Source organism: Protopterus annectens, chromosome 6.part1 (genome assembly GCF_019279795.1).
Source record: "Protopterus annectens isolate FY-2018-M chromosome 6.part1, PAN1.0, whole genome shotgun sequence".
NCBI classification, from domain to species: domain Eukaryota; kingdom Metazoa; phylum Chordata; order Ceratodontiformes; family Protopteridae; genus Protopterus; species Protopterus annectens.
The window spans coordinates 350,512,223-350,525,529 of NC_056738.1; the positions used below are offsets into that span (position 1 = coordinate 350,512,223).

General features: G+C 39.6%; 1 protein-coding gene across 1 annotated transcript in view; it reads left to right on the top strand.

Moving 5' to 3' along the window:
- EHD1 (EH domain containing 1) overlaps positions 1–5,566 on the top strand; it is a 586,485-nt gene extending 580,919 nt beyond the window's left edge. Inside the window, exon 5 of the mRNA XM_044075765.1 lies at positions 2,661–5,566. Coding sequence (XP_043931700.1) covers positions 2,661–3,185 — 525 coding nt within the window. The 3' untranslated portion in view covers positions 3,186–5,566. The remainder of the gene's footprint in view (positions 1–2,660) is intronic.
- Positions 5,567–13,307: the final 7,741 nt, after the last annotated feature.

Consider the following 13,307-nt stretch of genomic DNA (forward strand, 5'->3'; position numbering starts at 1 on the left):
CCTATTATCAGTTTGCCATCCATTCCCTATTGCAATATTACTAGTGTATCATTGTTTTTAATGCAATCTAGGCAATTTATTCCTCAAGGGCAACAGACACTTTATTTGTAGATGAAACCATGAAATATAAAGTTGTTTGCTAGCAGCAGCCTCTTCATTAGTTACAGATTTCTCTAATATGGAATTATGTAGATGGCTTTTACTAGTTCAGAGATTGTGCATATTTACTGATACTGGTGGACTGTAGAAGTTTGAGTAGACTTTTATGATGGAAGGTGCATCAAAGAGCACATGTGTGTTTCATGTGCAAGGGGCCTATGATTTGAAAACGGCCCAAAGTTAATCTTCATCTGCCACTGGCAAAATGTGTTTTCTTTGAATGTGGGTTTCAATGAATGTGAGTTTCAAGGGCAGAGAAGTTTTAATGCTAAGTCTAGTTTCATTGTGAGACTGCATTGCTTTGTTTAGCAGATATTTATTGGTGTTTGTGCTGTAAAATGCAAAATAAAACTTTTTCTGGCAAATCATTTAGGAATGAAGTCACTAAATAATGACCAATGTTAAGTTTCAGACGTCATAATCTTCAGAAAAATGCATGCTAAAGCAAGACCTGATATTCTAGCAACTGTCTTAAGTTTTATACAAGGTCAATTTTTAGTATTGTTTGTATGTTCCCCCAATATATTTGGCCTTGTCCAGATTTCCTGCATTAAGAGGTTGAGGGGTATGTGCAAAAAATCGCTTTATAGAATTAGGAATATCCAAACCTCTCAAATGTCCCCAATTTTGGCTCAAAATGTTGCTCTCCCCCTAATAATCTCTCTGCAAAATAGCAATTTTGGAAGAAAACATGGAGGGTTTACTTTACTTTTATAAATAACTGTAATGATCAGAGTTATACATTACTTTTATTTCAGAAATGCATGTAGATTCTCTAATTTTGTCAGCTGCTCTAAGTTAACTGTGCTCATATTAAAATGGTGTCCCTTCTTTGACAGGTTCCCAGCTGTATTGTCTGACAATTTTATATTTTTGCATCACATTTTTGGTCCATTTTTCATAAAATTGCAGTTTTCTGGCAAATTAGTGGCAAATTGTTAAAGACTGAAGTTAGAAAATAATGGCAGACATTTGAGTTTCAGATTTCATACCTTTCAGAAAATTTGTACTAAGGCAAGACCTACTAGTATTCTATTATCTTTTTAAGTTTATAAGAGCAATATTTAAAAAAGTCCTTATTTTTGGGCCTTTGCCTCAGTTTTATTTATGAGTTTGTTGCTCTAAGAGGTTAAGAGGTGTGTGTGTGTGTGTGTGTGTGTGTGTGTGTGTGTGTGTGGTAGGTAGGTAGGTAGCATACCTCTCAACTGTCCAAATTTTGCAGAATGTCCAGATTTTTGCCCCATATTGTTTGTCTGTTCCTCATAAATTTTGTGATTTTTCTAGAAAATCATTGAAGGCTGAAGTTGCTAAATAATGACAGACATTTGAGTTTCAGACTTCATGTCCTTTAGAAAAATTAATACTAGCACAAATCCTGTTATTCTAGCAACTTTCTAAGTTCACAACAGCATCATTTAATATCTGTCCCTGTTTATTTTAGGCTTTGTCCATATTTCTTGCACTAAGAGGTAGGTAGGGGTGTGTGTGTGTGAATGAAACATCCTAGTTAGGGGTAGCAGGTGGTTAATAATTTACTCAAGCTCAAAACCTATACCTTAGTTACAGAAAACAAAAGCATAAATTCTCTACCCCCAACTACCATGCTGCATTTTTCAAAGAACCGACATTTCAGGTTAATTTTCAATTCAAGGAACTGAGTTTGAGTGAATTTATATTATATTACTGAAGAGGCATTACAGCGAATGCCTCTTCATCGACACTAAAAGAGCAAACCGTGAATTATGAGAATGGCCGTAGCTTGGCTGGGGAGGGGGGTAGCAGTTTGAGAGCTGTGAGTACAAATTTGAAAATCCTAGCTACACCCCTGGTGGACCTACCACATTATCGGGGAATATTTCAAATGGGCACAGAGGTGCAGGCAAGTGTTTGTGACTAGCAACTAGAAACTGTGAACTTTGAAGTACTATAAGACATTGCTATGAAACGCACTGCCAGAGCAGTAGTTGTGTAAATCAGAAGTGTTTTGGGATGCCTGAAAGAGCTCAGAGAGAGAGGATGAAGTAGGTGAAGAGAATATAAACATTTTCATATGTTTACATCTGAAATTGGTTTGCATTGTGCAGTTGATAAAAATATAGCATGCATTGTGGCCCTACACTTTTTTCTCATTTTCTGATAGGTCATTGTGGAGCATAAGCTACTTTCAAGTTCTTAACCTTACATGATTGCCATACAGTTATTAAAAAAGCAAAAAGTTTCAGTTGATGGGCAATGCCATAAGAAAAGTGAAGTGAAAAATCAGACATGTTTGGCAGACACCGTTGGATGAGTATGGATTTTTTTTACAGGATGTTGGTGAGCTAAGGAAACTGAAAGGTCTGCTTTAGAACAACCACTATACACTGTAAAAGGCTTAATAAAAGCAACTTTTTTTGTAGTTTTTATTTGGTTAGTTTCACTGAGCAAATATTTAGTGAGCAGCTTCATCAGATATGAGGATACCAGTAACCTTATGCTTATGTTTTATTCCCTTCCATTAGGAGATGCTACAGAATCAAGACTTTACCAAATTTCAGAGTGTCAAGCAGAAACTTCTGGATACAGTGGATGACATGCTGGCCAATGACATTGCCCGACTTATGATTATGGTGAGGCAAGAAGAGTCTCAGATGCCTAATCAAGTGGTTAAAGGAGGAGCCTTCGAGGGCACCATGAATGGCCCGTTTGGGCATGGGTATGGTGAAGGAGCGGGCGAGGGCATTGATGAGATTGAGTGGGTAGTTGCTAAAGACAAACCTACCTACGATGAGATTTTTTTCACACTTTCCCCAGTTAATGGCAAAATTACAGGTGCAAGTGCTAAGAAAGAAATGGTGAAGTCTAAGTTACCAAATGTTGTCCTAGGAAAGATCTGGAAACTGGCAGATGTGGACAAAGATGGCATGTTGGATGATGAAGAGTTTGCATTAGCCAATCATTTGATTAAGGTCAAGTTGGAAGGTCACGAGTTGCCAGCAGATCTGCCAGCACATCTAATACCACCATCTAAGAGAGGACTAGAGTAACTGTTAACAGAATATAGAGTAGAGTGACCAGAGTGGTCATGCACTGCTTTCAGCATTTTCTCAAAAGTTCAGATTTGATTTTCATAGTTGGCAAAACTGAATTTTGTATCAACCAGACTTAAAAGAAATATGTACCTTTACATTGTCTCCCTCTCTTTCTCTGAACTTGTGAAGCCTGAGGACTTGAGACTGGGATAATTGTGTTGAAATATTAAAACTCTTACATGATTCATAAGTACAATCTCACTTATCTCCAGAATGTAATTTTAAATGTTAACTGAATTTGCAGTATTCATTTTAGTAGTGATTGCCAGTTTTTACCAACATTTCTAGGCAATGTATACATGGGAAAGGATGGTATCGCCTTCAACTTAGTTCAGACAGAGAACTAGATCATAAGTTAGGCAAAATAAAAAAAACACATGCTGCATTCCTTACTGTCTTTGATTAGGAAAATTGTGAAGTAGATCGTGCACATTTGTTCCCTGAGTTGAGAATCAACAGGATTCATAAGTGGTTAGTTTGAGTGCGGCACTGAAATGTTTGGCTGTGAATTGCCCATTTTGAATCAGAAATGTGTTAAATGTTAGGATGTGCTTGTGGATATTGGGCACTGCATCGTTTCAGTGATCTTTTTATCTAGAAGTGGATAGTCTTTTTTTCTTGACTTACCACCACTTGAATTGTTGCATGTTATTTCATATGGTCTTTGTTAGTGTGGCTGCATATTCTGTGTGTGTGTGTCTCACTGTTGAGCATCCATTGCTACATTATGAATTACTGGTGTCATTGTAAAGGCTTTTGCATAATGTACTTTCCTGAACAAGGAGGTAATGTATTTCTGTGTCTGATAGGACAATGAACTTTAACCTTTCCTTATTATATGAAAATGAGCTTACAAATATATGTTGAGTAAGGCATCTGTAATACAATGGAGAACACATGAAAGACTACAGATGCCCAAGATAAGTGTGAGCCTGTGTGCTGGCTCATTTCATGTGTTACAAGCACAGGTTGTTGGGTTATTTTCCAGAGAGGATTTAGAGACAGCCACTCCTTAAACACAGCTTTTTGTCATCCAGAGGGTATTTGCATGCCTGTAGTATGTGCCATACACTGCAGAATATAAAATAAAATAATGCCAACCATTAAGAATAATGCATGGGCATGCACACTACATAAAAGATGTAATGAAACACTTGTCAGTGTATCTGATAATAGTTGCTCTTTAAAATCCATGTTACTGGCTTGATTGAATAAAAAAAAGCATGTGCAGTGTGTGGAGACCTGAAGTAGGTGCTTCAGGCAATGCAGCCTGTTTAGTATTAAGATGCTGCTGCTGTGCATTTGTGATGAACTGCGAAATGGCTGCAAGCCAAGTATGTAAAAAAAAGTTTGTCCCATAGTGATATTCAGCCCTTCTGGTCCTCACAACTTCCCACTTTTGTGAACACCTGCATATTTTCTAACTGCACTCTATTAATGCTCTCCGTATCCAGAAGTTGACTTGGGGAAGGGGGACATACTTTGCTTCCTATAATGAAGGGAGCAGCTATACCATTGACTTGTTCAATTCTGCTGCTAGCACTGCTTATTACAGTTTAGAATAATAGCTGATATCTGCATTTTAGAATTTGGACAGAGCTGATGGCTGCAGTACTCCTTCAGAGGCTCAGTGTGGTGAGGAAGTTGCATTAAAATGTTTCTTATCCACTGTATAGTCTGCTTAGCTGCACCTGCTAGTCCCACTTATGGGCACTTACATGCAAGCATATTTTAAGAAGGTGCTTAAGATAATCTGGTATGGCTTGCTGGTACCATCAGATGTGGGAGCTGAACAGAAGCCTTGCTTGCTTTCAGGCTACTCCTGTATCAGTAGCTCAGTACAGATGGAACAGGGGCAGGAGTTCAACCCTCACGATTTGTTGTATACCAAGAGATACTGTGAAAAATACTCTGTCTAGATATGTAGACATTTTCTCAGTGATCCTGTGCATGTTTCCAACTACTGATTGCTCATTAAACACTTTTGAGTTTTGTGGTGTTTTGGGGGTGGAAATACCCAGTCAGTTTTTTCATACTAAACACTCAAATTTGAGAATAAACTTGCATGTGTTTTTTGCTAGCTGGTTTAAGGTGTGCGTCAGTGCAGGTATATTGCTCTAGTAATATACAAATTAGGCATATGTATGTACTTGAACATAGAGTGAACCTCTGTCTTTAGAAAGAGATATATGAGCACTGTGTGTTTACTGCATAGAAATGTGAATTTGACAGTTAAGTGAATACTGCATCTTAAAGTTCTGTCTTTAGTGAATACTCAGATGATACATTACACATTATTCATGTAATAAAAGAAAATTTCAGTGGATTAGTCTTAACACATGTCTTGTCAAAAGCAATGTTTGCATGGCCATGATCCTTGTTTGGAACCCAGGTAAAATGTAAGGGATTAGAATATGAACACTGTTAAAATATTGATTATGCAGGTTAGGCTTTGGAAGAATATGCATGGTTATAACCGGGAAAAAGCCAAAAGACACAACAACAACAATTATGTTTAAAGTGGCTGGAAGAAGCCATTCTATACCAAATATTCCATTGGTGCAAAAATCTGTTGTCGTTTGTGTGACACAAATGTGGACTCAAAATTTTAACATTCAGGTTTGCTGCAGAAAACTACCACTGCTGTATATAACTTCACTTGCAATATATCTGTTAGTTTTGTACAGAGTGACATTTGAAATTGAAAACACTGGATTAAGAATCCTCATTCCCAGTGTAAAATGTATTGGATTTGTAATATAATTTAGCTTCTTTTCATCTTATTCTTGTACAAGATGTTCTATAACTCCATTTTTTCATTGACAATTAAGATTGCTGACAATAGAGCATTGTGAAGTTTTAAGTTCTTAATATGTATTCTTGTGAAAATCTCATTGCAGATGTTAGATTAATTTACAGTCACAGAAGCTAGAAAAAATAGAAACTTTCAAATTTTAAAAGTATGCTCAGATGCACTTTTGCAAGAACACTGCTGCAGTCTCATGTGTAACTGCTATGAATTGCATCACAGGTGAATGTATGACCATCCATTCAGATGTTCAGTTCTTTTAGACCTCCCCCCACCTTGGGCTGTCCACACAGTCTGAGTATCAGTAGAACATGTATAAAAGAGAAGGCAGTGTTTGAGTTAATAATCCAGGAGACTTTCAGAGTTGAAATAAGTATCCATTTTTGATTTTCTTCCCTTTTTGTATTGTTTATTGTATCATTTTTACTCTCTGAACTAAGTAGTTCTAAGGCCATTGACATTCCTGGAAAAGGCCTGTAACAGATGTGCTTTCTGATGGACTTTCACCTTCAGTGTCTCCTCTGCCTTGACATTAGGTGTTTGCAGGCTTCAGTCGGCTAGTATGAAAAAACCCTAAAAAAAGATCTTGTATGTGCTGTATGTCACGTGTGTGCTCCCTGCACAGAACATAGGCCGTAAAAGGTATGTACGGACACAACTACCTAGAACTTTTTGCCACCATTTTGAATACTGCCACTTGGTTTGAACGTCTTGTTGTACTGAATATTTAGCAACACCAGATAAGTGCCCCATCAGGGTTGTTTAGTGTTATTTTTAATTACTTTTCTTTGTTTTGTATTTAATTTTACTACCTTGTGGTGCCTGCAAGGCATTTGTGCTAGAGACACTTAGAAGCCGTTTGTCTCCCCTGGCCATTTATCTTGAAAACCAACAGTTTAAACAGTTAGCCAAGCTTTTCTAAAAACATTGTAGAATACACCATGCTAATGCAGAACTTTTTGCATTGGGACATGCAGCAGCCCACCCCTTCTTTCAGAGGGAGAGCTGTCTTGAGAAGTCATGGACAGACATTTTAAGCATATAAAGAAAATACATAAGCAGTTACCAGCCAGAACATCCAGAGGCAGACAGTGGGAGAGCTTCCTGAGTCCATCAGTCCTACAAGGGGATGACCGTGTTGACTGTGGAGGGGTGCATATTTGCTAGGCTGTCTTGTTGTATCTATAATTGCTGATGAAGATTTGGGGGCTGAAAGTGTAATACAGGCTTCTCAGTTATACCATGTGTATTTGAAATTATTTGTTGGATTATAGCCAGACACTAGTTACTAGATGCCCAGCAGTGGCCAGCTTGCACATTCCACTTGCAGAAGCTGCTACTCCTTGCTGGATAGTCTGATAATTTTTTGTTCATAAACCTACAAATAGTGAGAACTTTTACTGGTTGCTGAGAAAACTGAACTGCCTACTGAGGGTCTTAAACCCATGATCCTCAGGTCTCAAATAATCTTAAACCAAAGTCAAAGGTTTTAGGTGTGGGAAGTTGCTTTACTGCACTAATTTGTAGGTCACCAAATTACCTCTGTGTGTAGTCTTTAGCATGGTGTGCTAGTGCTTATACAGCCTCCTGATCATTTGAATGCGAGACCCGTGGTAACTGCCTGGCTGGGCATCTAGGATGTCTCACTCTGATGCCGAATTCAGATCTAAACTGTTGCCATTTCACTGAAGATGATGTGGCATAGCAGAGGATTCATGTATCCTGTGAACCTTCTGCATGTGCCTAAGGATCAAGCTCAGGGTCTGGGTTATGCGTCCTATCCCCAAGTAGAGCAACACTTGTTAGAGTTAAAGAGCTGAGGTTCACATGGGAAAGATAGTATCCATCCACTTAAACTTGGTTGTAGCCAAAAAGTTAAACAGAGCATGTAAGTGTGTTGTATTCTGCCTTACTTTGATTGGAAACATTGCAAAACAGACTGTACACATTTTTTTTCCAGGCATGGAGTATTGAATATGGGTGTTGGAGGATTTTTCAGTGGTGTTGAAGTGAAGTATCAGTCCTAGATGTGTGGCTTTGAATTGTGGTTCTTGCAGTTACTAACCAACTTTTGACAGATCATGATCTTCATCCTCCTCCATAGGATGTAGCCTTTGGAGAACTCCCTAATTTAATGTACAAATACTTAAATGAGGAGGGTAAGGAACCTTCTGACTCCTTTTTAAATGTTTGGAGTTGCTTGCAGTCAGGGAATCCTGAGGGGCAGTAATTCTTCCAGTAGTACAGGTATTTGAGGATGCTTTTGAGAGTACCTCATGAGAACCTGACTCCAGGTGGCAAAGTAATTCAGATACTTCTAGAAGAATCTGATGGCCATAACTGGCCACGATATTAGATGTAGCCAGGGGTCCAAAGTTGATGCTAGCTAACAATGCCCTTATTAATGGATTCAACAAGAAATCCACACTTGTGCAACTTGGGATGTCGCTGCCAAACCTACATGCTGTTCTTCTGAGGAAAAATGATTAAACATAGTGAAAATGTGTGAGCAAATCATAATGCAGCTCTAAAACACCACCTTCCAAAATCCCTGCAGATTGCCTTAAGGCTAGCAAGTGCCCTGGGTGTGACATCATAGATGCCAGTTTGGTGGGTCAGTCACCTGAGGCTTAGTTGTCATACTTATGTATGGCTAAGGATTCAGCATTTGCCAAAGGCTCTTAAATGCACCCCTGCACAAAGTTTATAGTTTGAGCCTCTCTCATTCAAACTATTCATAAGAATTGGAAAACGACATTCAAACACTATAAAACATTTGTATTATTCCTCTGCAGTGAAAAATATTAGACATTTCACTAAGTAGTGACATTTCCACAAGAAATAACCTTACACTTAAGAATTCTGGCAGGAGAAATTCAGCTGGCAGCCATTTAAGAGCAGCTATCCCTACCCAGCCAATAAACTGCTTTTATTTCTGATTAGCCCTTCCATCCTTCCCCATCTCTCAAAACTAACTAAACTTGACCACAGGTTTGAGTGAGAAAGCTGATAAGCATGGGGTGCATGACAGAATTTTCATGGGAAATGCATTAATTCTACCATGTTTAACAGTGGCATGGTCCATCTCTTCTTTGGCCATAGAAGGCGCTTCCCTATTTCTTCAAGGAGAGAGATTTTCTTTTGGGCTTTGCTTGGCATCCTTATTTTGGAATAGTTTCAAAACTAACAAAATCTTGGTAGTAAAAATATAAATGGATGCTTGCCCTAAACACATTTCCCCTTCTGTTACCAGGCTTCCTCATGGTAGTCATGGGCATGAATGAAGCTTGTATAACTCTTCAAGGAAAACATTTTTGCAGTTTGTAGCAGAGAACAACACTTCCATTTCTTATGTGTCTTTTGGGCTATCCACTGTTAACAGAATATTTATGAAATGCTTACTTTCCAGCTTTTATACACTTCAGGTTAAAGGGCCCCACATCTACCAGTACCTGAACTGCATTATCTAGGCAAAAGCTTCAGAAGGGGCTGAGTGTGGTATTTGTGTGCTGTTCAACAAATTGGGAATAGCACTGTAAGTAGTTGTCCAGCCTCATCTTTCCATCTTCCCTGAGCTGTCCTGACCACGATGACTTGTAGACTTTCCCTTCCACAGGAAAAGATTGTGATGCTCATCTCCTCCTCCTCCCAGGAGGATGCCTTTCTGGCAATCTGGGCAGTAAGAGAACTATCCTGGAAATTCAGGAATACATAACACTTTCCATTATCATGGTCTGTGTAGTCAGGTTGCAGATGAGGAAATCCATTGGTATCTGAGAAAGCTCCAGTACCAGCACATCTACTCAATGGAGAAAGTGATTCCACTTATTTCCCCAGGGAATTTACATGGTGGACAACTGGGATAATGTCAGAGCTGGGGATGCCATTTTAGAGCATAAGGGAAACTACAGCTTGACCATGCACACTTTTGAGTTAATGTGAAGAGCACACTCTGGGTCTGAGTTCTCAAGGCACTGGAGCAACTGGGTCAGAGCCAAACATGTCAGGTTAAAGGGAATGCTAGCCATTACTTATGCTATACAGGTCTCCTGGTCTTGTGATTTTGAGTCCTTAAGAGAGTCATGGTAAGTTTCACAGTTGTGTGGCACATGCAGGCTAGACATGGCTGATCAAAATCTGACTTCAAAGCAGAACTGGTCTCTCTATGCTTGTTACTTCCTGTCGGCACGGAATATCTGGCCATTCATCAGAGCAGAGCTGCATCCAGTTGTCATAAGTGGAAGATGCATCTAGAAGTATGCCACAAGCTCACCTTACCTTTAGGGATGCACTAAAGCTTGAGAAGTTTGTCTCACCACAGAAACACCAGGTAGGTACAATTGTTCTCTCCAGGTATGCCTGCAAGAGATTAGTCATGGACCCTTTTTTATTTTTTGGTCCTTTAGAACAGAGGTATTTTTTGTGCCTTTATGCTTCTTTTTTTACTTTAGTTCTGAGAAGGTTTTTGCAGGGCAGGGACAGCCAGTGGTATCCTTGTGGCTATGACAGCACCTCACCCCAAACTAAAGGAAATGAGTAGAGATGATCCATGCTGGTTTCCTATTCTTTGCAACCTTTTGTTTCAACAAAATTTTTTGCCCCACTGCACCTGGGTTACGTGCCTGACCTAGGCACTTAGAGTTCTCATAAAAGAAGTGGGCATTGAAATACAGATGTGCCCATCTTGAGGGGAGATAGGGGGTTAGAGATATAGGCACAAAATGAGATAGTCCATAGAGAAGATTGACAACCGTACTTAGAAGTGTAGCATGTAGCACCACATAACCCCTAGGGCTGCACTCATGGACAAGCAACACATGTATTATTGCCACAAAATAAAGTGGAAATTAGATACTGCAAGGTTTTTAAGTGCATGACAAAACCCCCAGCAGCATAGCAAATGCTGACACCTTTTGACTTTCTGTAGGGGAACAACTGGACTGACTGACGTGGAAAAACATGCATGGTCTTATCAAGACACTTTCAACAAGGGCTGAACATACTGTTATCTGCCTTTTTCAGGAATGTTTTGGCACAGTTATTCTTAAAGCAGCCCATGGGCAACCTTGCACACTTTCAGACATATAAGCATACATTTCCAAGAGCAGAGTGTCCTGCTAGTGTGCAGGTTTGAAGGGCTTGTGTTCATAGGTAGGTACTAGGCTATCAGCCCAAGGGTCTAAGTAAGCCTAGCCAACAAGATGCCCTGGCTTATGCCACCCAAGAAAGTTATTTTCCTGTGCCCCCGTCGAGCAGAGCTACAGAAGTGATCCCCAGGATGCATTTCCTATTTCCCATCTACTCATCAGGATTTTTCTTGAATGCTAATGAGGAACTTTGACATAAATGGGTAGCTTGTTCCAGAGTATGGGAAGTCTCTGGGGCAGGAATCTATCCCTCCAGCATGTCCTGTTTATTGTGGTGACGAGGTTTAGGTCCCTAGAAGAGTGCAGCTCGGATGGATTGCGATTTCTTTAGGTGTGGCATGTCCAGCAGCTCTGGGTTTGACATAGCTTTATATTTTAGGCAGAGATCACCTTGGAGTAGGCGATATGCTACGGAGTAAAGCTGGAGTTTTTTTGAGATGGTCACTGTAGAGCATCTGTTTGAGACCAGTAATCCTCTTTGTGAGGTACTTCTGTGGCCTTTCCAGTTGCTGCAGATGTCTTGTGAGGTACATTCCAAAAGGGGTGTTGGACTCTATAATGGGTCTGAGCATCTAGTAGAGAACAATGACCTCTTTTCCTGGATGAGTACCCTTTTGTGATGTGTGCCATGTAGAAGCATTTTCTGACTACTGTGGTGATGTGATTATCAAAGGAGAGACTACTGTCCACCTGGGTCCCAAGGTCTCATCACACATTTGGTGGCGTGGTAGTTCATGGGTACAAAGTTTTTACCAAAGGGGATGACAATGCACTTTTTGGCATTGAGCTTGAGGCCATGGCTCTGACACCAGGCATCTGTCTCAGTGAGGCCCTACTGTAGGATGTCCACATCATTTGGGGACTCGACTATGGCTTCTTGTTTGCAGTCATCTGCAAACTTTGTTAGCCAAAGCCCCTCTGTGTTAGCCTGTACTTCAGGGAAGTAGATACCAAACAGGAGAGGTCCCAAGACTGAACCCTGTGGTACTCCGCTTGTCACTGGTTTGAAGTCAGATTTTGAGTCTGCAACTTTTACAGGGTGGGTGCCCTAAATCTATCGATAAATGCTGTATTACTCTACCCACATGTAATAAATGATACTGCAGTGGTGGTCTTTAAAATGAACACAATATGCTAGTGTGAGCATACTCTAAATAACCATGGATGTAGATGTTCAAATAATAAGATCACTGCTGCAGTTTAAACTCCCTCTCTTCAGTCCCTTGTTTTGTGAAGGATTCTGTCCCCTTTCTGGAAGGCATAGCCTTTCTGCATACTTTTTTTGTGAAAGGGTTTGGCAGACTTTCAAGCCTGTTGGCAGGCTGTATATGTAAACTTGTTAATGGCCACCTTGCATACCTCCAAAAAATTGCCAGTTGTCCCTTTTGTATTATCCTACTGATGTCTACAATGTGAGGCAAGTTGGTCCTGTTCAGATGTGCAAAAGTTCTGGAATTCAGATTGGATGGTGAGACATTCTTTAGAATAATTCACAGAAATTACGAATATTGCAACAGTGATCTTGTTATGGTAATATGGTAATGTTGAGTATGCTTGCACAGCTGTACATTGTAGGAAACTCATGGAAAGGTTTTCAGTGTAGTCCTATACCTTGTAGTGTAAATAGTTTACTTATTTTTGTAGGAATAGAGAAAGGTGTTCACATTCCAGTGCCTACAAGCGTAATGCTGGGTCTGTAATAATCAACATCATTGAAAGAGTTTATTTGAATGGTCTGTTTTTGCCCAGTTAACTGTGCCTACAGCAATAAAATTCACCACTCCAAAGATATATTTTTTAGTGTTTATTTTTTCAGCTGTTGTGAGGGAGCTTGTCACTTTATGTACAGTGTGTGTATACTTACATACATATATGTATATTTAATACATTTGTGTCTCTCTGATTTTAGGAAGTTCCACTGTTCAGTGTTTAAAGTCAGAAGCTACTTTACTCTCCAGTTGTTCCCATTGGCTAGCATTCTTCAGATATTGCCCATATGGATTATAGGAGAGTACTTTAAATTTCTTACAGAAACTTCTGTTTGGCCAGACCACCCAGGTTCATGTTAGTGGCCTTAAGAAGAGATGCACGTGGCAGGTGTTTGGGATTTCACTTTTTCTT